Source organism: Brassica napus, chromosome C5 (assembly GCF_020379485.1).
Source record: "Brassica napus cultivar Da-Ae chromosome C5, Da-Ae, whole genome shotgun sequence".
Classification (NCBI taxonomy): Eukaryota; Viridiplantae; Streptophyta; class Magnoliopsida; order Brassicales; family Brassicaceae; genus Brassica; species Brassica napus.
The window spans coordinates 6,386,575-6,411,241 of NC_063448.1; the positions used below are offsets into that span (position 1 = coordinate 6,386,575).

A 24,667-nucleotide genomic window follows, 5' to 3' on the forward strand; every position below is an offset into this window, starting at 1 on the left:
TGTAGTAATAATTAAAGGAAATAATAACTTTTTTCTTTTACAAAATGAAGTGTTATATTCTCCTTCCTTCACTTTTTCCACAAGCAACTTGCTTCCCTAGTGGGTTCCACGGTCCGAGCCACGTGAGTGACGTTGTCGAGTCGCTTAGATTAATCAGAATTCGATTTTATGTTTTTTTTTTGAACAAAAGAGTAAACGCATCTTTTTACTTGGGAGACACGTGTCGTATCTGTGATTAACTCAGCCGCTTTACGACACGTTTCCTCAAGCAGCATTATGCAACGCCGATGTAATCAACCGGCCACGTGTCGTTCAGGCAGCTCTCTCGCCGGCCACTTGCCTCTTCGCACTCAAGAGGCTCTTCTGTCTCTCTCTCTCTCTTTCTCTTCTTCCTCCATCTCTCTTTTCATTTTTTTAATCTCTTAATTATCTAAAAAAAAAGCGTTTTCTCCTTCAGGTCAACTTCAGTTTAAGCATCTCTCGTCTTCTTCACCACCACCTTACCTTCTCTGGTAAACCCCGACGAGTTTTCTCGTTCCATAAAACTAACTTTGATCCGTATGAATTGGTTCTATAATATGTTCAAGTATGATTCTTTTTGTCTTTCATCATCATCAGTTGTTTAGTAATCAATGGGGGAAGAAGCAAGTAGACAACAACAAAGGGCATGGAACAACAACAGAGACATGACGTTAACGACAAACCTTTCTCTGGACATAAATAAACACCCGACAGATCCGTCTGAAAACGGCGGTGAAACATCGGACTGCGAAGAAGACGAGACAGCGGTTGAGCTGAATCTCGGTCTCTCTTTAGGAGGTCGATTCGGAGTAGACAAGACTCCGAGGAAGCTTAAACGATCTTCTTCTGTTTTGGGCGCTGCGCCGTTTGTGGCCGAGCCGGAGAATAGTTACGCGGTGGGTTTAGCGAGAACGACGTCGTTGCCGGCGGAGATAGAGGAGGGGTGGAGGAAAAGGAAAGAGATGCAGTCGGTGAGGAGATGCGAGAAACAGAGTTTCAGAGCTGGAGACGAGCAAACGTCGTCGTTTGAGAGACATTTGGTTTCTTGCGTTGATTCCGATGGTGGAAGAGTAGGAGGAGGTAGCTCTTCTAGCTTGTCCGAGCTTGACAACAAGAATCATCAACAAGGTATGTATGTTAGCAACATTGTTTTAGTCTTATAGACTATATAGAATAGTGCTATCATAGAAATTGACAAAGGTTATGTTGGTGGTCTTGTAGGTTCATCAAATAGTTGTGGTGAGGACATGAGTCCAAAGATCATGAGAAGATGTTCATCTAATAACAGCGAAATCCACGGAACGGAGAAAGGAGAGGATGATGGGAAAGGCAAAGGGAGGGTTCCTACGTCTACAGGTTTGTTTGACATGCCGTGTGTGTTCACTAAAGGAGACGGTCCAAACGGAAGACGTGTCGACGGCATTCTATACAAGTACGGGAAAGTGGGAGAGGAAGTTCGGATCATGTGCATTTGCCATGGCAGTTTCTTGACACCAGCAGAGTTTGTTAAACACGGTGGCGGTGGAGATGTTGATCGTCCCCTTCGGCATATCGTTGTCAACACTTCTCCTTCAACGTTTTGACTAGAAGACTCTGGTAAAAAAACTAGAACGTGTCGTTGTTTTTATAAAAATATCTTTTGGATATCTTCTGCATGTTTGGCTTTAAGAATGAAATGCCAAATCTCAATCTTGTTGAATATCAAGATTCTCTTGTATTTTTAGGTGTAATACATCAAAGAATCATCAAATGATATTTATGATTCTTGCTTGAATACTATAGTATAGTAACTATGATTGACGTGTTATCACTACGAAGAGTTTAACAATGGAACAGTGACTAGTTTGACCGCGGAAAGATCTTCTTTTTTTATGTAGCATGTGTTGTTGCAGGGCAACTATCAACACCACAAGCCGAATCATCTCTGTAACCTCTTGATATCTTAAATGAATCATGGACTCGTCCGTCGCTGCTCTTCTTGTATTCGAACAAAAGACTAGAGTGATCAATCGCTGTAAGTTTAACGTATCCATGGTCGTAATCTCTGAACAGACTCCAATTCGGTTGCTGCCTGGAGAATTCAGCAAGATGAGCTCCTCCACCTCCAGCAACTACGTGGATTGTCCCATCCATTGGACTCTTGTAGTTACTTTCTCATAATTCGTGCATAAACTCTACACACAGCATTAAAAAGAAAGCATTAGAACGATCCAATCATTAGAAATTTCAGAATACTTTTTTTTAGTTGAGCTAAGACATTATATTTAATTTACCTGATAAACCGGGCATGTTCTCTCGTAGTTATGTGCATGGCCATAGACTGCAATGTCCACTTTGTACTTCTTCCAGAGCTTTTCAAGATGAACTCTCCCCAATCGTTCAGCGAAATAGCCTGTTTCCGCATAGAATGATGTAGAGGAATAACCGAGCACGCGGTGAGCCAAGAATATAAGCCACGGCTGTTTTTTTCTGTCCACTGATGCTAAGCAGTGCTCAATGAACTTGTATTGATCTGTTCCTTTACTCCAGTCCTGCTCCGTGTCAGCCACGCAGAACCTAAACATTCCGTAGTCACTAGAGTACCATAACTTATCTCTGTTTTGATTAGGAACATAGAACATTGTCTCAGCTGGTACACCACATTCTCCTCCAGAATCTACACCATGGTAAAACGATCCCGAGTGGGGCCAGTCGCGCTCATGGTTCCCGCTGCACATAGTTAACTTTCAGACACTCAGGTAAACAAGAAAAATATATATCAAAACAAGAAAAAAGAAAGGCAAAAAAAAAACCTTGCAATCATGTATGGAACAGTGGAAGCAATGGGCTCAATCTGAGCTGTGAATTGGTCCCACTGGGAAAGATATCCACTTGCATAACAGATATCTCCAATGTGGAAAACAGCATCTGTCTTGTTTAGATCTTTAATGAGTTGCCTAGTGGTGTTTAAAGAAGGGCGTTGGGTACTGCTGTAGTCGTTTGACCCATCAACCTCGGCCTATAATGAATACAGTCTTTGAGACTACAACAGATTAAAGAAAAAACAAAAATATGATATGATTTTTAGACCAAACCTTTCCCATGTCACCAAAGATCACAACATGTTGGAGTGAGTCTTGGCCTGGAAATGGAGAAGATTTGAAGTGATACTCTTTACTCCATATGAATGCACCAGCATTGGACAATCTATGCCCAACTTTGTATGTATACTTGGAGCTCGGCCACAACTCTTTGAGGAAAGATGTGTGTATGTATCCAGGATCACGCCATCCAATAGTCCTTGCAGGAGGACCACACAAGTCGTTAGGCCCGTAGGTCAGTGTCCTAGCGTGTGAGAGTTTACTTTTTCCTCCTTTAATTCCCCACTCGACTACAGGTTCTGCTACATGGGGTCCATAACCACTAGTCCATGTCACTGTCATCTGTTAAAATGAGAGACGTTTGAGAAAACTCATTTCAAGTGAAGAGGGGGTTTACAGGATCTTACTTCGTTCCATTCTTTGCCTAGCGCCAAGCGAGGGTAAACTGGTGCGTTTGGGTTCTCAAAGGCTACTTTGTTTGAGATTGCCACAAGCTTTGGCTAAGGGGAAAAATCAAAACCAAGAAAAGGTTTTAGCTAGAAAACCTGTAGTAAAGCTAGAGAATGTTATAGGTGAATGAGTAATACATTCAACAAACCGCCAGAAAAGAGAGCGAAGGAAAAATCTGATCTCTGGTTGATCAGTTGAAGCTTCATAGAACCGCCTCCAGTACTGTTGTATCTTGGATTACTAATGTTTGCATATTGGAACTGTAAAAAGAGAAGAAGAAGAGTAGTAATGAGCTAAAAGACTTGTTGTATAGTAGAGAAGCTAGCAGTCACAATGGTGAATCATGTTATGAGAAAAAACCTTGATAGGAACTGAACACACTCGAGGTCGGTTCACACTTTTCTTGTTATCTCCTGGACAAGAAGAAGACCTGTAAGAAAAAACACAAGTTATTATTTCAACCTCAAAACTAATTCTTGTTGGGAAAGAATGTGTTTAATAATAACCTACATGAAATCTGCAGCTGAAAACACTCCAATCCAGTCATCATCTGATGGGTATGGAGAACTAAATTCCACCAACACATGTTCACTATGTTGACCCTGCCAAATAAAAAATTCAATGAAGTTTGGCAATTTTTATCAAATAATATATTTGACATGATGAAGAGAGAATGGCTATTATTACATTAGATCCAAGAACGGCTGGAGATGCATTGACATGAGCTTTTTCATTGAGATGGAACGTCGTTTTATGGATAGCAATTCCTGATAAAGGTTTTTCTATATGACAATTCACTTCTTGAAAAGCTCCTACAACAATCACCAGGATTACAAAATATTGTTGCTCCCTCATGACTTATTTTTTTTAAGAGAAAGAAGAGCCTGAAACAAACAACATGTGAGCAGAAGTTGAATACTTGTTATTAAATCCACAATCATCAAAATTCAAAAGTGGATGAAAGATTTACAAGTTTGGAGCAACCTGAGGAGTCGTTTAGAAATGACCAGTCTTGAGATTCCCTCATCAAAGAAGAGTAAGCGAAGAGTTGATATGAGTATTTAAATGTTAATGAAGAAAAAGAATATTTAAATATGACTCTCGCACTGTTTTTGTATGACTTTCGTTTGCTTTTAAAACACAAAGTCTAAACATCTCTTCGGTCGCTATTGAAACCCAACTCAAAGGCCCAATATCTAAACAAAACATTCACACTCACTTTCTTTCCCAAGATTGGCCATGGGAGGGGAAGGAGAAGGAGAAGAAGAACACTCTGTTTGTGGATCGATCACACTCGAAGAATGGAACGGCTCTTCTTCTACTAAGCTATTCAGAACAGCAAGCATCACTGCCTCCTCTTCCCTCTCCATCCAAAGGCTCTCCCTTTCTCCCCCTCTGTTTTCTATTCCAATTCAAAATCTCGTTGCAAGTTGAGAATTTTAACTCATGGGTGTGTGATTAACAGGTCTGCTAATCGAATCAACCATGTATGGAGACGAGTTCTTCAAGCTTTTGTACCCGAGGCAAGTGAGCCTCTTCTCGAATTATGATTATGTTTCTATAGAGGATCATTGAGACAACTGAGTTTTACTTTGTTCAATAATGCAGGGCTTCCCTGATAGTGTAACTCCAGATTATGTAGGGTTTCAACTATGGGACACGTTGCAGGTATGTGTGATCATCATACCTGTGTGCCTTATGGCTGGCTACTCTAACAATTGGGGGTTTGTTTGTTTTTTTTTTTCTTTTCCCTGCAGGGCCTCTCAACGTATATAAAGATGATGCTTTCAACTCAGGTGAGATCAAGTTTTTGAGCTTTTTGAGTTCTTGGTTTTTGTCCTGCTGCAGCGTTTGCTGATTTGGACTATTTCTACAGGCTCTTTTGAGTGCAATTGGGGTTGGTGAGAAATCCGCAACGGTTATAGGTGCTACCTTTCAGGTGAGTTTTCTAATTGCTGAACATATTCTCCTGCTTTGGGACTGATTGGCTCTCTCAAACACTGCCAAATTGTCATTTTATTAGAGTGATTATTATCTCTTGTTTGTACTATGCAGTGGTTTCTTAGGGATTTCACTGGGATGCTTGGAGGCATTTTGTTCACTTTTTATCAGGTGCTTAGATTCTCCCCAATCATATACCTTACAAGTTCTCTTCCTCTTCAAAATCTAGCATGGCTCCGTTGGTTTTGATGTTGTGTGGGAACGTTGATGATTTGTCATCAGCAATTGTCTCCCTTTATTTTCTGAGCATCAATGTCAGTCTCTAATACAAAATGGGAACTCTCTGGTTTTTTTTTCGGTTCGTCAGGGTTCCAACCTGGATAGTAATGCAAAAATGTGGCGTCTAGTTGCGGACCTTATGAACGATATCGGTATGTTCTTTTGTTATGTTTTTTTCATTCATCACGCTAGTAACAGTTAGTTGGCCACACTCACAATTGAATATATTTCCCCTGTATTTGGTTCTCTGAGACTTTGAATGACTACAAGCTTTGTTGCATTTATTTCAGGAATGCTGATGGACCTTCTCTCTCCTCTATTTCCATCTGCCTTTATCATCGTGGTTTGCTTAGGGAGTCTTTCAAGATCATTTAGTAAGTTTCATTACTTGCGTCAACCATTGAAGTTAAGACTTCCACTTTAGCTGATATACATATTGTTGATCTCCACTGCTTGAATTTAGCCGGTGTTGCAAGTGGAGCAACCAGAGCAGCTCTAACTCAGCACTTTGCTCTCCAAGAAAATGCTGCGGATATATCTGCTAAAGTACTCTCTTAACTTCTTTTCACTCCTAAATGATTCAGAAACTATAAATGTGAATTTTTTAGTAGTTTTTTTTTGGGGGTATTATCTATTGAAAGGAAGGAAGCCAAGAGACTATGGCAACTATGATGGGTATGTCATTGGGAATGTTGCTTGCTCGGTTTACCTCTGGAAACCCTCTAGCTATTTGGTTATCTTTTCTCTCCCTCACTGTGTTTCATATGTATGGTAAGTTACACATGTTATTTAAAATCCTAGATCAAAATCAGTATTTTTCTACTTCTTTTCATTAACTGGTTTTATTTTCTTACGTATTTAGCAAACTATAGAGCTGTCCGGTGCCTTGTATTGAATTCATTGAACTTCGAGAGGAGTTCGATTCTTCTAGCACATTTCATGCAAACTGGCCAAGGTAATTCTCAGAACGTTTCAATGTCTTCCTTTTTTATCATTGTATCATATGCATTAGGAATTTTCTTTAACCAAACATGTCGCCAGTTCTCTCGCCGGAACTGGTTTCTTCAATGGAGGGTGTATTGCCCATGTGGGCCACTTATTCGAAGTCAACTGATTCAAACGCATTGCACAAGAGAGTGCACGTAGGTGTAAGAGTTTCTTCTCTCCCTCGTCCAGATATGTAAGTTCTATACTTTAACCACTACAAGTCCTAGTTTATAAGAAACTAAGATTTTTCACAGCCTTAAGGGAAATAATCCTTGCGAGGTTTGACAATTTTATGTGCAGAATGCAACTCCTAAATGGTGCTGGAGCGTCTTCTCACAAGAATGGTTTGATTTGATTTCTTCTTCCATTATGTTTCTCTGTTTCATATTTGCTAACGTTTTGCCGTATTGTAAACTCCTACAGCTAAGTACTTATTGGCACATAGAGAGGGAAATGTAAGTGTGATCTTGCACAAAGACTCAACAGCTGGAGATGTGTTGAAGTCGTATATTCACGCCATTGCTATGGCAAATCTCATGGAAAAGAGCACATCTTTTTATTCAGAAGGAGAAGCTTGGATAGATAAACATTATGACGAGTTCCTCAACAAGGTAACTTAGATCATTATTATCTACAACATGAAATCGACTGTATTAGCTTTTGATTTTCACTCTCTTTTTTTTCTTTTGTTTCCTTGTTTATGTTAGCTGAGATCAGGAGGTTGGAAAACAGAGCGTCTTCTTTGTCCTTCCATTACATGGAGAGCAAATTGGATACCTCACACTTCAGGTGCCAAGACCGACTGAGCTTTTATGCCTTTGTGAGATGGGAGTTTTTGCTTTAGTGAAGACACAAAAACATGTTAGTTCCTTAGTGTTGGTGATACCAGTTCCAGTTCGGATCGTATGCTTTTAAAAAGGATTAGTAGAGTATCCAACTACATACTTTTCATGAACCAAATGGACCTCATTCAAATGTTATATACATATATTCAAGAAACTAAGTAGGCAATATAATTTCTTAATTTAGGATTGTCTTGATTTAGAATAATACGTTTAAACAAAAAAATAATATTCTTAACTAAGTAATAAAACACATATATACCACGTTTCTAAGCATTTATTCATATTTTGATTTTGCAATATTTAGAATATATTCAAATACTCCATTAATCATGTTGAATGTAGAAAATAGCGGTTTGGACTTCTCTTAATTCTTTACCAATAAAATCTGCATAACAAACGCAATTTATCAACCGAATCTCAGTTACTATTTTTTGCTTTTATAATTAACAAAAATAATTAATTTTGGAAGATTGTTTGGATATCAAATCTCACAAAAGAAATCAATTTGACAATGGAAATATGCATTTTCCCAAAACTAAACGATTTGCTGAATTCATAAGAAAAGATCTTTATGGTACATTTTTCTCCCTCCGTTTTTTAATATAAGTCATTTTAGAAAAATTTTTATGTTCCAAATTATATGACGTTTTCGGTTTTCTATGTAAAATTTATTAACACTTAATGTTATATGACCAATTATAATATAACTTCTATTTTATTATTGATTGATTTGTGGTTAAGTAAAAAATTAATGATGTTTTTATTTAGAAAATATAAAAAATTAATGATTTCTTAATGTATGCGACACAATTTTAAAACGAATTATATTAAATAAAAAAAGTAATTAACAGCATTTATTTTTGAAACGCTCAGGGAATCCGAACCGCTTCAAAAGTATAAATACAGACGATCGGTTTCGTATCACCACAAAAAAAAAGAGGTTCCCACCTTTCTCTCTCATTCTCGCCGCTACATTAATCCTCCTGCTAATCAACTCTCCGGTGAGTTCTTCAAAAACCCAGATTCCGTTTTCGTTTTTAATCGCATTGTAATGTCAAACTAGAGAAACCCATCGCTTAGTATTCGGTAAAGACATCTCCTTTGTTGTTTGTTTGTTGATGCTATTAGGGTTAGGTCTCGTGATGTCTGGGCGCGATAGGCTCAGCGCATTGCCGGAGTCTTTGCTAACTCATATACTCTCGTACCTTCCGACTAAACACTCGGTGAAGACAAGCGTCTTATCGACTAGATGGAAGAATCTGTGGCTGAATGTTCCAGCTCTTGACTTAAACTGTGAAGACTTCCCTTATAGAGAAGAAGAAGAGGAAGAAGAAGCGGTCCTCGGTTTCCTTGACAGGCTTCTCGAGTTTGAACCTGGTTCACGCCTGCTAAAATTTAAGGTGAAGTGCGGCAACGTGGAGGACATAGGCGGGCTCAGGGATCGGATCAGCACAGTGATTCACCGCGGACCTCAACATCTAGACTTCGAGAGCTTTACCGAGTACATAGATCACGACGACGCATTTTTATATCCTTTTATCGACTACATACCTCTGAATCTCTACACGAGCAGGACTTTGGTTTCCTTGAAGCTCACGTTTTCTGGTCTCGAGGATCCTGGTTTCGTTTGGATGCCTTGTCTCAAGTCCATGATACTTGTGAAAGTTCACTTTCATTACGCTGCGGATCTGGAGAAGCTCGTGTCAGGGTGTCCTGTTCTTGAGGAACTTACATTGGTAAGGAATATGGATCCTATTCTTGTGGGTACGGATGAAAAGATTATGCGTGTGAGGTCTGGGAGCTTGAAGAGGTTTCGTGTTCCGCTCTGGCACGGTAAGCGTTGCAGGTCGTCTGTGAAATGCACGCTTGAGATCGATGCTCCAATGCTAGAGCATATGACTCTCGGAGAAGATCATTATGATAGCGTCATGGTAAAGAACCTGACTTCTTTGTTCATGGTTGATCTTGGTATCAAGTTCGCTGTCAAGTTTGGCGAGTTCGTTGATCCGGGGGACTTATCAAAGAGAAATGAAATCCGTTACTTTCTCTCTGGGATATCGAGTGTAAAGCACATGAACATCTCTGAGAAAACAGTCCAGGTATGTGTATTTTTATATACATACAACAATACATGGACTTTGATTGAAAACCTCCCCCACTTATGTATATTTCTTGGTGTTGCAGGCCCTTGAGCTTTACTCCAACGTAGGGCTGATTCCCAAATTCAATTACTTGTCACGTTTAGAAGCCGTGTTCCCTTACAAGTTACTGCAGTTTTTGCCAGCCTTTCTTGAGTGTTGCCCAAATCTGAAACACCTAATCTTGGTACAAAAAAAAAACTCGTGGGTGGTTTTGTCTACATTTATAATTTCAAACTCAGCCTTTTGTGTGTGTTTCCAGGAGGTTTATTATTCAAGGGAGATGGAGGATGCATTTGAACTCACAAATGTGCCTGGGTGCTTCTTATCGACTCTCGAGTGTGTTCAGCTTAAAAGAATCCATGAGTGGGAGGAAGAGGAGATGAAAGTAGCCACCTACTTTCTTGAGAACGCTGCTGTCCTGAAGAAACTCACTCTCAGTCTCACGAACTATCCTCGTTATGTCTCGGATGAAGAAATCTTCGAGGAGGTTAATAAAGTTGCAAAACGTTCTCCAGCATGCCAAATTCTTCCTGATTGGGAGTTATGTGAATGAGGGAACATTATCATTGCAGGAGTCTGTCTTTTCATGAAAAATTTGCAATATAAGTCTTTTTGTAGACATTTGTTTGTTCTGGTTGGATTCCTTAAACCATGGTGGTTGACGCAAGTTTTCACTGTGAATGATTTAGAAACTATAAATATGAAATTTTTAGTAGTTTTTTTTGGGGGTATTATCTACTGAAAGGAAGGAGGCCAAGAGACAATATGGCAACTATGACTGGCATGTCATTGGGAATGTTGCTTGCTCGGTTTACCGCTCGAAACCCTTTAGCTATTTTGTTCTCGGTTCTCTCCCTCACTGTGATTCACATGTATGGTATGTTACAGGTAAGGGTGTCAATTCGGGCTGGTCCGGCTCAGCCTGGCCCAAACCCGCCGAGTTCGTAAATATTTGAGTCCGGCCTGGCCCGGAAATATTTTGGGCCTAGAATTCAAAGTCCGGTCCGGTCTTTATAGGGTTATAGAGCTTTTCGGATTTTTTTGGGCTTTTCAAAAAATAATTTGTCATTACCATATCCATCGTTTTAATACATGTAAAATTTCATTAAAAAAAAAACAGTTTCATTTTTATTGTATTAAAATATAAAATGTGTTTAAACTTTTTTTTTAATCCTTTTTCGTATGCTTTAAAAACATATTATAAACAAATTAAATTTAATAAGATTTAAATAATCAAATATAAATTAAAACTAAACATATAAGAAAATAAAATTTATGATAACCATGGTCAAACGTTTCGTACTTTGTATATTGAAAAAAAAACGTGTTGTACATGAAAGAAAAAAGTACTTTTGCAAAATTTAAAATGTGACACTTGTAATGATCAAACAATTAAATTATTAACAACTTTTATATTTGCTTTATTAGAGTGGATAACTATATCAAAATAATATGTCAATACTAATAATCGTTTGGATTGCAATAACAATAATATTTAAGCTAAAATATAAAATTTTGGGTTTTCGGGCCGACCCTAGTCCAAACGGGTTTAGACCCAAAATATCCAAAACCCAAAAAACTAATTTTTTGGGCTTATAAAACTAAACCCAAGTCCTGTAATTTTTATGGATGGACGGGCTCGGACGGCGGACTTCGACCCTAATTGAAATATCTAATTACATACGAGAATTAAAAACCTAGGAATTTTATAGTTTTTTAGTTGAGATTTTAGAGTGATTTAACAAAAAAAAAACTATATAAAATTTAACAAATCATGCAAATCCTTATTAAAATCAAATCAGTTCAATATAATAAAGAAACTCACATACCCTGGAATGGGTTTGTAGATTCAATAATACAATTTGGATATAAAAACAATGTTATCCAAACGAAATACTTCATCCGTTTCATTTTATTTGTCGTTTTAGGTTCATGCACACATATTAATAAAACATATAATTTTGTACATTTTTAAAATAAAAACATCATTGTCTATACACCTAACCATATTTCAACCAATAGAAAAATAAACAAAAGAATCTTGTCAATAAATTTTTCATTGAAATCACAAAACGACACTTATTTTGAAACGGAAATTTTTCTTTACAACGACAACTAATATGTTCTTTACAACGACAACTAATATGAAACGGAGGGAGTAAATCTCTTTACCAACGTTACTATTGAACATAATTATGATTTGACTGTATTTATTATATTTAAATGGTTTCCCTTTTATTAGTCTCTAATCATGTAAATGTAGAAATTGTTTTTGTTTGGGGAATTCTCTTGAATCTATACCAATAAAATCTGAATATTAAATGCAATTTATGATAGATATTAGTTTCCCTTTTCGTTGCTTTAATAAATAAAAAGAAAATAATTGATTTTGGGAAGATTGTTTGGATATCAAAACTAAAAAAAACTAAAGTCACTTTGATTACGGAAATATATATATTTCTCCAAAGACAGTCATTAATTTGAATGAATATTCCGATCGTATACCGTGGAAAGATATATTAAAAGCTTTTATTTTTGAAACGCTCGGAGTCGGAACAGCTTCAATCATGCTAATAAATACTTAAACGATCAGTTTCGTTTCACCCTCCGCTATACTCTGCAGGCGAATCAACTCTCCGGTGAGTCCTTCAAAAAAACCCAGATTACGTTTCGTTTACATACCCTATTTTAAACGCATTGTAGTCTGAGTTAGAGAAACCCATCTCCTACGATTCGATAAAGGCGTCTCCTTTTTATATGCTGTTGTTTGTTTGTTGATGCTCTTAGGGCCTCGTCTCGTGATACCCAGAATCCGTTTTTCGTTTTAAATCGCATTGTAGTTTGAAGTAGGGAAACCCATCACCTAGGATTCAATAAAGACCTATCCTTTACATGCTGTTGTTGTTGTTTGTTGATGCTTCTTAAGGTCTCTGGTGATGCCTCGGTGCGACAGGATCAGCGAGTTGCCAGAACCTTTGCTTACTATAAAATACTCTCCTACCTTCCAACTAAACACTCGGTGAAGACCAGCGTCTTATCAACCAGATGGAAGAATCTGTGGCTAAGTGTTCCGTCTCTCGACTTAAACTGCGACGACTTCCCTTACAGAGAAGACGGAGTGGTCCTCAGCTTCTTCGACAGGCTCCTAGAGTTTAACCCTGATTTACGCCTACTAAAAGTCAAGGTGAAGTGCGGTAACTTCGAGATAGAGGGGCTCAAGGATCGGATCAGCACAGTGATTCACCGTGGACCTCAACATCTAGACGTTAAGGGTTGTATTTACTATATAGACCGTGACACCAAAACCTATCCTTTTATTGAGTACATGCCTCTGAATCTGTACACGAGCAAGACACTGGTTTCCTTAAAGCTCACGTATTCGGGTGTTGAGGATCCTGGTCTTGTCTACATGCCTTGTCTCAAGTCCATGACTCTTGTAAAAGCTCTCTTTCGAGATGACGCGAGTCTGGAGAGACTCGTGTCGGGATGTCCTGTTCTTGAAGAGCTGACCTTGGTTAGGGATATGCATTCTAATTTCGAGGGTAAGGTTGATAGTTTCATCATGCGTGTGAGGTCTGGGAGCTTGAAGAGGTTTCGTGTTCCGCTCTGGTACGGAGAATATTGCAGCAGTTTGTTTGTGAAATACACACTTGAGATCGATGCTCCAAGGCTAGAGCGTATGACTCTCGGAGAAGATCAGTTTGATAGCATCGCGGTGAAGAACCTGGATTCTTTGTTCATGGCTGACCTTAATATCAAGTTTGCTGACAAGTTTGATCCGGAGGACTTTTCAAAGAGAAATGAAATCCGTTATTTTCTCTCTGGGATAACGAATGTAAGACACATGATCATCTCTGAGAAGACAGTGAAGGTATATGTATATTTCACTACACTTTTTGCCAGCCTTTCTTGAGTGTTGCCCCAATCTGAAACACCTAATCTTGGTAATTAAAAACTCTCAACTAACACTGTGTGTGTGCTTATGGTCTACATTTATAATTGCAAACTCAGCCTTTTCGTGTGTTTTCCAGGAGATTTTTTATCCAGTTGAGACGGAGGATTTATACCAACTCGCAAATGTGCCTGGGTGCTTCCTATCGACTCTCGAGTGTGTTCAGCTTAAGAGAATCCATGTGAGGGGAGAACAGGAGATGGAAGTAGCCACTTACTTTCTTGAGAACGCAGCAGTCCTGAAGAAACTCACTCTCAGTCTCACGAACTATCCTCGATATGTCTCTGATGAAGAAATCTTCGAGGAGGTTAATAGAGTTGCAAAACGTTCTCCAACATGTCAGATTCTTCCTGATTGGGAGTTATGTGAATGAGGGAGCAGCATCATTGCAGGAGCCTGTTCTTATCATGCAAAATTTGCAGTTAGTTTTTTTTTGTAAGACATTTTTTTAGTTCCGGCTGGATTCCTTATGATCAGTATCATTTCTTGGTATTGGTTGATACAAGTTAGTTCCTTAGTGTGGTGATCATATGCTTTTAAAGGATTAGAAGACTATCTCTCAGGTGCTTTTGTAAGTCTACAACTACATACTTTTCATGAACCACATGAACCTCATTCAAATGTTATATAGATGAAAGAAACTAACCGAATCTAAATTGGTTTAGATTCACTAATACAGTTGGGATCTAAAAACAATGTTATCCTTTTTTTATATGTGAAAGAAACCAACATTAACATTGAATAAATTTTTTGAATAAACTAAGAGAGGTAGTATATTTAGATGATTTTTATTAGTTTGGATCATGTAAATGTAGAAATTAGTATTTTTTTTTAAATGAATTTACAACCGAATCTTAATTAAATGAATTTACAACCGAATTTTAATTATTATTTTCCCTTTTCGTTGCTATTATAATTAACAAGAAAATAACTTATTTTTGGATATCAGATCTAACCAAAATTAACTAAATCATTTTGGTTATGGAAATACACATATTTATCCAAAATACTCTTATTAATTTGCATGAATCTTTCAATAGTATACCATGGAAATAAATATCAAAAATAAATGTTCCTTTTATTAAAAAAAATATCTTTATAATACATAATAAAAGAAAAAATATTCTCGGTTGAATTGGTACATTAAATTCTATACCAAATAATATCTATAGCTCTAATCTGGTTAACTTAATAAAACAAAGAAAATTGGTGACAATGATGCAACAAAGATTTTAAAATTCGCAAGAAAATTATTAGAGTTGATCTATTAATAGATCGTTGAATGAAAAGTGTCTATACAATTACTTCACTTGATCTCTCCTTGTTTTATAGTTATTTTCATTATAATATTTGTTGTTTTGTATTTTCATACTATGTATTATTTTTGTATGAGAAAAAGACAAAAATAGCACAAAATCGAGTTTTTGTTCCCAAACTAGCACTCAAGGTCAAAAGTCACAAAAATAGCACTTAATGTTTTATCAAAAGTCACAAACTTAGGGTTTAAAGTTAAAGGGTGGGATTTAGGATTTAGGTGTGACACCCGTCACTTTCGAAATAGTAAAAATAATTCGATAAGTACAAATATCTGAAATATCCATATATAAATATTTGAAAGTCAACATCCACACTTGAATTCCATAATATAAAATAAAATCTGAAACATAAAGTACGACATAAACCGAGAGTCCGAAATACGAAATAACATAAACGATAAAAGCCCAAAGGCCTAGAGGCCCGATAACGATAAAAGCGATAAAACGATAGAAGCCCAAAAGCCCAATAGTAGTAAAAGCCCAAAAGCACCGGTCCGAAAAATCACTCCTGCTCGTCGGTCTCACCTGAAAGGGGGAAATAAGGAGGGGTGAGCGACAGGGGAATCGCCCAGTGAGGTATGGGATGCTAAACCGCAAACCACTGACTCAGTTCATAGCACTACAACTATGTAGGCCTAGCTCTAGCACGAGACAATCACGGTGCCTATTACACCACACAAAACAATCACATATGTCTAGTGGACTAGACATGATACAACCAATGCGATAATAGCATATCACATTTCCTCATAAGGATATAAATATATATAACTCTACAGGCGTCGCTAGCACAGTAGTCCACACTGCACCCCGCAAATCTCTAAGGCGTCGTAAGTACAAACGTCTCTGTACCCCCCGCAAATCTCCACAAACATGGCAGCCAGTGCAAACGTCTCTGCACCCCGCAAAACTCCTCAAACATAGGCAGCCAGTGCAAACGTCTCTGCACCCCGCAAATCTCCAAAACATGGACTCGCATATATATACATATATATAACAATTCTTAACATCAATCATTTCAATCAACCGTTGAATCCTCTATTATCCTATTTCCGGTTTAACAATCAATAATAATAATAAACAAGCAAGACTCTCAAACAGACTCGATTCACAGAGACGGATCATGTTTCGAAACTAAACTTTCCATAACGGTAGTACTAAACTAGCTCGGGATTTAACGGAGTAGCCCTCACCTTAGCAATGAAGAGAAGTGGTATATATGAACTCCAGCTGTTCAAATGGACTCCAAATCAGAAATCAGATCGAAATTTTGAGTCAGAACGCCTTTCGAACGGTTTAAAACGAATATTTACGGAAAAGTCAACCCGCTGGTCAAAAATCAATTATTTAATTAATTAATTAATTAATTAATTAATTAATTATTTAATTAATTAATTCGGTTTATCCTAACCGATTTTCAATTGATTTTAACCGACCGGTTTAACCTAACTGAATCGAAATCGATTTAAACCGGTCAAACCACCGGTTGACCGAGTCAACCGAGTTGACTCACCGGGTCAACTCGGCCGAGTTGGCGAGTCGCCGGTGTCGGTCACCGGCGGCGACGGCGGAGCTACGGCGGCGGCCGCGGCGGTGGAGAACGGTGGTACGGCGGCGGCGCTGCGGCGGAGAACGGTGGTCCGGCGGCGTCTTCGGGAGGCGCGTGCGGCTTCGTCCGGGCTCCGTTCGAGGCGTGGTTGGTGTCTACGGCTTCGTCTCGACGAGAGGAACACGATGATGGTCTTGGATGCACGAGATTCGCAACGGTTAGAGAGTTATCGGCGAATTACTAAACGGACGAAACTAAGCTTAACTGTATGGCGGTTTCCGGCGATTCTAAGCTGCAGCGAACGGTGGTGACGAGCTCAACGTGATCACGGCACACGGTTGCTCCGGCGACGAGCTCAGGTGAGCTTTCTCTCTCTTTTTCTCTCTCTTTCTCTCTCTCTTTCTCTTTAAAGAAGTTGGGGATGGTGGAGATGGTGGAGATGGTGGAGATAGTGGAGGTGGTGGGAGTAGTGAGTAATTACATTAGGGTTTAGGGTTTAAAGTTTAGGGTTTATGATTTAGAGTTTAGGATTTCGGGTTTAGGGTTTAGGGTTTAGAGTTTAGGGCTTAGGGTTTAGAGTTTAAGGTTTAGGGTTTAGGGTTTAGGGTTTAGAGTTTAGGGTTTAGGGTTTAGAGTTGAGAAATGTGGTTTTGGGGATAAGATTTCAAATTTTGAAAAATAAAAAAATTAAAATTTTCAAAGAATAAACTTAGAAATGTGCTATTTTGTTCATTTTAGGTTTTAAATGCTATTTTTGTGATATAAACTTAGAAATGTGCTATTTTGGAGATTTGTCCTTTTTGTATTTGTATATCACACTGTAATTAATAAATTTAAGTTGATAAAAGAAAATAAAGACAGCTTTTAATTTTGAAACGCTCGGAAACGGAACCGCTTCGAAACGTATATAAATACCTAAACTCGTTCCACCCAAAAAGAAAAAAAGTTCCCACCTTTCTCTCTCATTATTCGCACACTCTGGCCGTCAAAATCCGCCGGCGAATCAAATCTCCGGTAAGTTGTTCAAAAACCCAGATTCCGTTTTGCTTACATTAATCGCACTGTAGCCTGAATTAGAGAAACCCATCGTCTACGATTCGATAAAGGCCTCTCCTTTATTTTTTCTCACATTGTTGTTGTTTGTTGATGCTCTTAGGGTGATGTCTGGGCGCGATAGGATCAGCGAATTGCCGGAGTCTTTGCTAACTCATATACTCTCGTACCTTCCGACTAAACACTCGGTGAAGACAAGCGTCTTATCGACTAGATGGAAGAATCTGTGGCTGAATGTTCCAGCTCTTGACTTAAACTGTGAAGACTTCCCTTATAGAGAAGAAGAAGAGGAAGAAGAAGCGGTCCTCGGTTTTCTTGACAGGCTTCTCGAGTTTGGACCTGGTTCACGCCTGCTAAAAGTTAAGGTGAAGTGCGGCAGCGTGGAGATAAAGGGACTCAAGGATCGGATCAGTACAGTGATTCACCGTGGACCTCAAGTTCTAGACGTTGAGAGCTGTACTAAGTATTTAGACCCTGACATCGAAACCTACTATCCTTATGTCGAATTCATGCCTCTGAATCTGTACACGAGCAAGACACTGGTTTCCTTGAAGCTCACGTATTCGGGCGTTGAGGATCCTCCAGGTTTCGTTTGTATGCCTTGTCTCAAGTCCATGACTCTTGTACAAGTTCACTTTCGAGATGACTCGAGTCTGGAGAGACTCGTCTCAGGGTGTCCTCTTCTTGAAGAGCTGACCTTGATTAGGGATATCCATTCTTGTTTTGTGGGTGAGGTTGATAGATTTATGAGTGTGAGGTCAGGGAGCTTGAAGAGGTTTCGTGTTCCGCTCTGGTACGGATTGTCTTGCAGTTCGCAGTCGTCTGCGAAATGCAGACTTGAGATCGATGCTCCAGGGCTAGAGCATATGATTCTCGGAGAAGATCAATTTGATAGCATCGTGGTACAGAAGAAACTGACTTCTTTGTTCATGGTTGACCTTAACATCAAGTTTGGCGAGTTATTTCTCTATGGGATATCGAGTGTAGGACACATGATCATCTCTGAGAAAACACTCAAGGTATATTTACCCATCTATTCATGGACTTTGTCCCACTTATATATTTATATATCTTTGTATTGCAGGCCCTTGAGCTTTACTCGAGAGTAGAGTTGATTCCTAAATTCAATAACTTATCACGTTTAGTAGCCGTGTTCCCTGGCAATTTACTAGAGTTTCTGCCAGCCTTTCTTGAGTGTTTCCCCAATCTGAAACACCTAATCTTGGTAAAATCTCTTAAATGACACTGTGGGGGGGGGTTGTTTGTCTATGTTCATTATTGAAAACTCAGTCTTTTGTGTGTTTCCAGGAGGTTGTTTATTTCAGGGAGGAGGAGGATGCATTCGAACTTACAAATGTCCCCCAGTGCTTCTTATCAACTCTGGAGTGTGTTGCGCTAAAAAGGATTCATGACTGGGAGGAAGAGGAGATGAGAGTAGCCACTTACTTTCTTGAGAACGCTGCAGTCCTGAAGAAACTCACTCTCAGTCTCACTGATTATCCTCGACTTATCTCTGATGAAGAAATCTTCGAGGAGGTTAATAAAGTTACAAAACGTTCTCCAACATGTCAAATTCTTCCTGATTGGGAGTTATGTTGATGCAATCATGAACGAGAGTGAGCATTATCATTGCAGGAGTCTTCTGTTCTTGTCGTGAAAATTTGCACTTCTTTCTTAGTTCTGGTTGGATTACTTACTTAAGCCATGGTGGTTGATACAAGTTCTTCAGTCACTTTATGGATTTTCTTTTAACTCTCAGTCTCAGATGTCTTATAATGAACACATGTGATGTTGATCTAGTGAGATATTGGATTATGTACTTGGTTTATGACTTTATTACCAGTAAGATAATGTTTTGGAACGTTGGTTCAAGTTAATACAAAAGAATTTGTGTATATACAATACTGGAACATCTTATCTAATTTACATATCCCCTGAACTAGTACTTCTCAAGAACAATGAGCTCTCACATACACATTAGGCCGATGCAGATCCTATTTTATTATTTTCAACTAATTAACACAGAAACTCTGTTCTCAGTAGTTAGTACCTATGCCTCACCTGAGCTTTTCAATATAAGGCTTCTTGGATCTTTGTCCGAGATACACGTCTCTCGGTGTTAGATTTAGTATGCAGTAGTACTACATTCTTTGAAGCTTCAGCTGGTGGTGGCTCAATCCCCTTTTCCCGCATCTCTTGGAAAAATCTCTTCGCATCACGTACATATCCATTCCTAAGACAACCAGCTATTATCGCTCTGTAAGACACAACATCAGGCTCCACTCCACTTTCTTTCATTTCTCGGAAGATCCTTTCCGCCTCTTCTACTTCCCCAGTCTTGCACTTGTGATGAATCAAAACCGTGTAGTAGTGAACGTCTCGTTTAATTCGGAGGTCTCTCATTTCCCTCTTCACATCCAACTTAGGGTCGTGATTGAGTAAAACCGTGTACGTTACCACATCAGGACAGATTCTTCTCCTCTTCATTTCTAGAAAAAGATCATATGCTTTCTTCCGGTTGTTTAGCCGGTAATAGCTGTTGATCAAGGCAGTGTACGTTGCAACGTCAGGCACGATTCCTCCCCTCTTCATTTCTTGGATGGCGGCACGGGCTCTCTTCTCGTTGTTTAGACGGTAGTAGGTGTTGATCGCGGTCGTGTAGTAGAAAACGTCTGGTTTAACACCGCACGTTTTCATGTCTGTATCGATTTCTTCCGGATTGTTCTTGGCCAGAACTGTGTATGTTACCACATCAGGTCTGATTCCTCTCTTCTTCATGTCTCTGAAAAGAGCATCGGCCTGCTTCAGCTTGTTTAGCCGGCAACAGGTTTTGATCATGATTGTGTAAGTGAACAGATCAGGGACTATCTCTCTACCTTTTAAAACTTTAAGAAACCGTATGGCTTTCCTCACATCGCCAACTCGACACCAAGCACCGATTAGCTTTCCGTACATGCTCTTCACAGGCTCAACTCCAAGCTCCCACATTCTCTCCACTAACTTCTGAGCTTTGTCTATATCCTTGGCAGCGCAAAGACTAGCGAATAGTGTGAAATAAACATTCTTGGGGAGAGGGAAGTCAAGTCTAATGAACCGTTCAAAGGCCTCATCAAGACGGCCAGCTTCACAGTAACCTTTAACAATACCTCCTGCCACATTTCCCCCAGGTTTATCTTCCTCCAAACTCTGATACAAAGCTTCAGCCTCGTCTATTTTACCTGCAACAATCAGGCCTTGGATGACCATGCTGTGTGTAACGGAAGTGGGCTTCACACCTCTATCTTCCATTAGTTTCAGAACACCATAGGCATTCTCTGCATTCCTAGCCAATCCACCGGCGAGCACGTTGTACACAACGATATCAGGCGGCTTACCTTTGCTTTCCATCTCCATAATCAAGTCAATGGCTTGCCCACATCTACCATGCTGACAGCACCCACCTATCAAAGTCGTGTAGTTGACAACATCAGGATCTATCCCTTCACACGTCATTTCCCGGAACAGCTCAACAGCTTCATCTACTCTGCCGAGCTTTATCAAAGCATCAAAGGCGACGTTGTAGCAGAACCTATCAAGTGTAATGTTCAGGTTTCTAAAGGCTACAACCTGATCTAAAGCTTCAGAGAACTTCCCCATCTGACACCAGCACTGAAGCATGGAGCTCGCAATCACAGGGTTTATGATCCTTTCCCCTTTCTGGGCCACTTTATCGTTAACGAAACGCAGAGCTTTGGAGAAACTCATGTTCTTGCGATGCCCTTCGACTACTGCTGAGTAAACAGACACATCCGGATCGATCCCACATTCCTCCATGTCGTGAAGAGCGCTTTCAGCTTCCTCTAACTTCATCTCATTACATAAACCTTTAACAACTTTACCATACGCGGTTGCGAGATCACTCTCATCCACCAGGATGTTCGCATCCCTCAGCGGTCTGAGTAGAATATAACCCACAAGCGACATCTCATTCACGCAGAGCCCTTCGATGAAATCCATATAAAATCCACAATGTTTCCTCGTCTCTGAGCTCAACAACTTGCTATGAAACTTCTCCACTCCTTCGCCATCACCCTTCCTATACAATGCTTGAACCACAACAAGATAAGTATCAGCATCCGCATCCCACCTTAACTGGTCTATCCCCCAGAAAAGATGTATAGCTTCGTCAAACATTTCAACCTCAGCATAGGCCTTAACCAACGCGCTAGAGACTCTGCTCCGCAACAAAAAGGACAACTTCTCATCCTCTTCGGCATCACCAACGGCGTTCAACAAATCAACAACACTAAACCCACGCCCTTGGTCTCCTTTTCTAATAATCCCAACAAACAAACTACTCAGCTTCTCATCCAAACTCCAACTGCAAACGATTCTAATCACAGCTGCGTAAGCACTAACACTAGGCAAAGAATCCCCATTTCCTTCGATTCGTTTCAGAAACGAGAGAGCTAGATAAGGATCGTCTCTCATAGTGGTTAACACTCGCAATACCCCGACTTCGTTTAGCTCCAGTGAGTTAACATCAAAGTTACCTTCTTTCGATTGCTCCGAGTGTGAGATTGTGGAGTTCGTATAGGCGAGTGCGGGAACCGCGTACATGCGCGAAGAAGAGGGTGCTCTTCGGACCAGTACTCTCACGTGTGAGAGTAGTGGAATCGGAAACAACCGCATGGAATGTTGACCCGCCGATACCTGTGGCAGCTCGAGAAATTACTAATTGAGATATTTCCCGACCGGCGACGATCAGCTTCGAAGATTTTCTTACCAATCTAAGGGTTTTAGGAAAGGAGGGGGGGGGGGGCACAAACCTCAAACCGAATCGAACCGATTCCACTCGGAATTAGTTTTTTTTTTTTGTAACTAAACCGAACCAAATCGAAAAGAACGGTTTCGAAACCGGATAACCGAATTAAAATGATTTGGAAATGTTTTGACCAGTACGGCCCATTAGGCCCATTCGTCGGATTACTACAGCGTTTTTTTTTTAAACTACTTTCATTGGTCGTACTTGCCACGTGTGACATCTTCTCTATCAAGTACCAACCGCTAAGAAAGCAGCGTCGCCTGCTCTGCCACGACGAGGGAGCAAGAAGAAGCTCAACGATGCTCTCATCAGCGACAGCGACGGCGGCGCGGATTGATCGGCCGATGTTGAAACGTCCGTTCAAAGTGGTGGCGGTGAAATTTCCGAAGTTTCTGCCGAGAGATGTTGAGAGAATCAGAGACACGTTTGCTCTAAAGCTAGCAGCCAGAATCGAGAGGCTTCCCGTACAAGTGAAATGTTTTATTCTTACACGTTAACATAGAATCAAGAACATGTAGTTTCTCTATGGTATGTCATGTGACGTGGGAATGTGTAGGTGAGCTTCTCGGAAGATAGAATCATGAGCAGCTGCGTGACGCCGCTGATGCGGAAAGAGACGAGTCCTGTCGTGCTTCTTCACGGTTTTGATAGGTAGTACTATTAAATCAATAATGTTGCGGTTTTCTTGAGTTAGAGTTTTAAAACTTTTCTTTGTAATAAAAAAAAAACAGTTCTTGTTTAGAGTGGAGATACACTTATCCATTGCTGGAAGAAGCCGGTTTGGAGACTTGGGCATTTGATATCCTTGGTTGGGGATTTTCTGATTTAGAGAAACTTCCACCGTGTGATGTAGCTTCTAAAAGAGAGCATTTTTACAAGGTTTGTTCGTCAGTCATCTTTACATATGTGAGTTTCCTCCTCTGTTTTCGAAGTAAGAATTGATGTATCATCCTTGTATGATTCGTAGTTTTGGAAGACTCATATTGAAAGGCCCGTGGTTTTGGTTGGGCCTAGCCTCGGTGCTGCTGTTGCTATAGACATTGCTGTCAACCATCCTGAAGCGGTACATATAGACACATTAATTAATATAAGCTTTCATTACTTTTAATTTTGCATGTTCAAAAGATATTGAGTTTTGAGAAGAATATACAGGTTGAGTCTTTGGTTTTAATGGACGCAAGTGTTTATTCAGAAGGTACTGGAAACTTGGCAACTTTGCCCAAAGCAGCAGCTTATGCTGGAGTAAGTTCTCATTAAATTCTTCTATAAATACATAATTTCTCCTGATTGTTCTGAAGGATGATCCACTTGAGCGAAACTATTTTACAATCTTGTTAACCTGACCTTTTTAAGGTATATCTACTCAAGAGTGTTCCATTGAGGCTGTATGCAAACTTCCTTTGCTTCAATGGTGTCTCATTGGAAACTAAATGGGACTGGACAAAGGTATACACACTTTTCATAGGAATTATTTATCACCGAGAAGCTATGTCTCAGTCTGATTTTCATTTCTCAAGCTCAAATCTAGATTGGTCGCTTGCATTGTTTGTATCCTTGGTGGGAAGATGCAGCTGTTAGTTTCATGACTAGCGGAGGATACAACGTTACTTCTCTTATTAAAAAGGTAACTTCTTTTATCATTGAAAAAAATAAGTGCATTCTTGTTCTATTGCAGGCTACTCAAAAGATTGTGTCTGCAGGTTTCACAGAAGACACTGATAGTATGGGGAGAGGATGACCAAATCATTAGCAACAAACTCGCTTGGGTTAGCTTTTTTGGCTGTCTCTTCTTTTACCATACACAAAATGTTCTCTTTAGGCCTAAAATTACCTCTTCTTCAAATGCAGAGACTACATGGAGAGTTACCTAACGCAACTGTGAAACAAATATCAGACTGTGGACATCTTCCTCACGTCGAAAAACCAGCTGCTGCAGCTAAACTGATCACAGAGTTTGTTAGAGAGACTTTCCAGTGTAAAGAGGTTGAAAGTATATCTTAGAGAGCCTTGAACCATTATTTAAGGTGTGTGTTTTCACCAAAATATTCTCTTTTAAACAGTAGTTGGTACTTTACTTCACTCATTGTTGTTTGGTCAATGATTGATCCTGAAAATTTATTTTTGTATACAATTTAAAACAGTATATTTTTACACAAGCAAGGTTGTTGTTGATAAGTCTTTATCATTAAATAACTCTCCACTTCCTTGGTCATTTGTTTTCCATTCTCATCACTGAGAGATTTATGTTC

General features: G+C 39.4%; 6 protein-coding genes, 1 long non-coding RNA gene and 2 pseudogenes across 9 annotated transcripts; 6 read left to right on the forward strand and 3 right to left on the reverse strand.

The window, feature by feature from the left end:
* The first annotated feature begins 264 nt into the window (after positions 1 to 264).
* Positions 265 to 1,795, forward strand: LOC106380987 (ninja-family protein AFP2). 2 transcript variants are annotated; one of them, XM_013820845.3, is made up of 3 exons: positions 265 to 512; positions 619 to 1,149; positions 1,243 to 1,795. In XM_013820845.3, the coding sequence occupies exons 2-3, from the start codon at positions 633 to 635 to the stop codon at positions 1,602 to 1,604; spliced, it is 879 nt and encodes a 292-aa protein (XP_013676299.1). In that variant the 5' UTR covers positions 265 to 512; positions 619 to 632; the 3' UTR covers positions 1,605 to 1,795. The 2 variants fall into 2 exon arrangements, with proteins under 2 accessions (XP_013676299.1, XP_048614001.1); XM_048758044.1 differs by having other exon boundaries at positions 342 to 1,149.
* A 76-nt stretch (positions 1,796 to 1,871) lies between these two features.
* LOC106380986 lies at positions 1,872 to 4,624 on the reverse strand (annotated as a pseudogene).
* A 63-nt stretch (positions 4,625 to 4,687) lies between these two features.
* Positions 4,688 to 7,786, forward strand: LOC106380985 (protein root UVB sensitive 3). The gene is made up of 15 exons (XM_013820844.3): positions 4,688 to 4,927; positions 5,017 to 5,074; positions 5,160 to 5,219; positions 5,309 to 5,347; positions 5,428 to 5,490; positions 5,607 to 5,663; positions 5,860 to 5,923; positions 6,062 to 6,145; positions 6,235 to 6,317; positions 6,413 to 6,542; positions 6,634 to 6,726; positions 6,813 to 6,951; positions 7,059 to 7,102; positions 7,182 to 7,369; positions 7,466 to 7,786. The coding sequence occupies exons 1-15, from the start codon at positions 4,791 to 4,793 to the stop codon at positions 7,562 to 7,564; spliced, it is 1,338 nt and encodes a 445-aa protein (XP_013676298.1). The 5' UTR covers positions 4,688 to 4,790; the 3' UTR covers positions 7,565 to 7,786.
* Positions 7,787 to 8,432: 646 nt separating this feature from the next.
* Positions 8,433 to 10,591, forward strand: LOC106379315 (FBD-associated F-box protein At5g27750-like). Its single transcript, XM_013819306.3, has 4 exons — positions 8,433 to 8,604; positions 8,732 to 9,702; positions 9,788 to 9,928; positions 10,004 to 10,591. The coding sequence occupies exons 2-4, from the start codon at positions 8,746 to 8,748 to the stop codon at positions 10,295 to 10,297; spliced, it is 1,392 nt and encodes a 463-aa protein (XP_013674760.1). The 5' UTR covers positions 8,433 to 8,604; positions 8,732 to 8,745; the 3' UTR covers positions 10,298 to 10,591.
* A 1,800-nt stretch (positions 10,592 to 12,391) lies between these two features.
* Positions 12,392 to 14,201, forward strand: LOC106379314 (annotated as a pseudogene).
* A 1,070-nt stretch (positions 14,202 to 15,271) lies between these two features.
* Positions 15,272 to 17,107, reverse strand: LOC106379313. The gene is made up of 2 exons (XR_001275966.3): positions 16,206 to 17,107; positions 15,272 to 15,537 (listed from the first exon to the last, which is right to left on the reverse strand). It is a non-coding gene; the product is annotated as an uncharacterized LOC106379313 (long non-coding RNA).
* Positions 17,108 to 17,254: 147 nt separating this feature from the next.
* Positions 17,255 to 19,475, forward strand: LOC106377921 (FBD-associated F-box protein At5g27750). The gene is made up of 4 exons (XM_013818135.3): positions 17,255 to 17,575; positions 17,718 to 18,633; positions 18,699 to 18,839; positions 18,923 to 19,475. Exons 2-4 carry the CDS (start codon positions 17,722 to 17,724, stop codon positions 19,211 to 19,213), a joined length of 1,344 nt encoding a protein of 447 aa, XP_013673589.1. The 5' UTR covers positions 17,255 to 17,575; positions 17,718 to 17,721; the 3' UTR covers positions 19,214 to 19,475.
* On the reverse strand, positions 19,427 to 22,363 carry LOC106380980 (putative pentatricopeptide repeat-containing protein At1g13800). The gene has a single exon (XM_013820838.3). It carries the CDS (start codon positions 22,283 to 22,285, stop codon positions 19,685 to 19,687), a length of 2,601 nt encoding a protein of 866 aa, XP_013676292.2. The 5' UTR covers positions 22,286 to 22,363; the 3' UTR covers positions 19,427 to 19,684.
* A 251-nt stretch (positions 22,364 to 22,614) lies between these two features.
* On the forward strand, positions 22,615 to 24,590 carry BNAC05G10150D (uncharacterized hydrolase YugF). Of its 2 annotated transcripts, none has more exons than XM_013820840.3 (9): positions 22,615 to 22,882; positions 22,975 to 23,069; positions 23,150 to 23,297; positions 23,386 to 23,481; positions 23,571 to 23,660; positions 23,772 to 23,864; positions 23,947 to 24,042; positions 24,119 to 24,184; positions 24,267 to 24,590. In XM_013820840.3, the coding sequence occupies exons 1-9, from the start codon at positions 22,718 to 22,720 to the stop codon at positions 24,417 to 24,419; spliced, it is 1,002 nt and encodes a 333-aa protein (XP_013676294.1). In that variant the 5' UTR covers positions 22,615 to 22,717; the 3' UTR covers positions 24,420 to 24,590. The 2 variants fall into 2 exon arrangements, with proteins under 2 accessions (XP_013676294.1, XP_013676293.1); XM_013820839.3 differs by having other exon boundaries at positions 22,617 to 22,888.
* Positions 24,591 to 24,667: the final 77 nt, after the last annotated feature.

Bases quoted from the DNA above. Each gene is read 5' to 3' on its own strand.
- LOC106380987 (XM_013820845.3), top strand. From the start codon at position 633: ATGGGGGAAGAAGCAAGTAGACAACAACAAAGGGCATGGAACAACAAC. The intron at 1,150-1,242 runs GTATGTATGTTA...GTGGTCTTGTAG, and splicing joins CAACAAGAATCATCAACAAG to GTTCATCAAATAGTTGTGGT.
- LOC106380985 (XM_013820844.3), top strand. From the start codon at position 4,791: ATGGGAGGGGAAGGAGAAGGAGAAGAAGAACACTCTGTTTGTGGATCG. The intron at 6,543-6,633 runs GTAAGTTACACA...TTACGTATTTAG, and splicing joins CACTGTGTTTCATATGTATG to CAAACTATAGAGCTGTCCGG. The intron at 6,727-6,812 runs GTAATTCTCAGA...ACATGTCGCCAG, and splicing joins TTTCATGCAAACTGGCCAAG to TTCTCTCGCCGGAACTGGTT.
- LOC106379315 (XM_013819306.3), top strand. From the start codon at position 8,746: ATGTCTGGGCGCGATAGGCTCAGCGCATTGCCGGAGTCTTTGCTAACT. The intron at 9,703-9,787 runs GTATGTGTATTT...TTGGTGTTGCAG, and splicing joins TCTCTGAGAAAACAGTCCAG to GCCCTTGAGCTTTACTCCAA. The intron at 9,929-10,003 runs GTACAAAAAAAA...GTGTGTTTCCAG, and splicing joins ATCTGAAACACCTAATCTTG to GAGGTTTATTATTCAAGGGA.
- LOC106377921 (XM_013818135.3), top strand. From the start codon at position 17,722: ATGTCTGGGCGCGATAGGATCAGCGAATTGCCGGAGTCTTTGCTAACT. The intron at 18,634-18,698 runs GTATATTTACCC...TTTGTATTGCAG, and splicing joins TCTCTGAGAAAACACTCAAG to GCCCTTGAGCTTTACTCGAG. The intron at 18,840-18,922 runs GTAAAATCTCTT...GTGTGTTTCCAG, and splicing joins ATCTGAAACACCTAATCTTG to GAGGTTGTTTATTTCAGGGA.
- LOC106380980 (XM_013820838.3), bottom strand. From the start codon at position 22,285: ATGCGGTTGTTTCCGATTCCACTACTCTCACACGTGAGAGTACTGGTC.
- BNAC05G10150D (XM_013820839.3), top strand. From the start codon at position 22,718: ATGCTCTCATCAGCGACAGCGACGGCGGCGCGGATTGATCGGCCGATG. The intron at 23,070-23,149 runs GTAGTACTATTA...AAAAAAAAACAG, and splicing joins CTTCTTCACGGTTTTGATAG to TTCTTGTTTAGAGTGGAGAT. The intron at 23,482-23,570 runs GTACATATAGAC...AAGAATATACAG, and splicing joins CTGTCAACCATCCTGAAGCG to GTTGAGTCTTTGGTTTTAAT.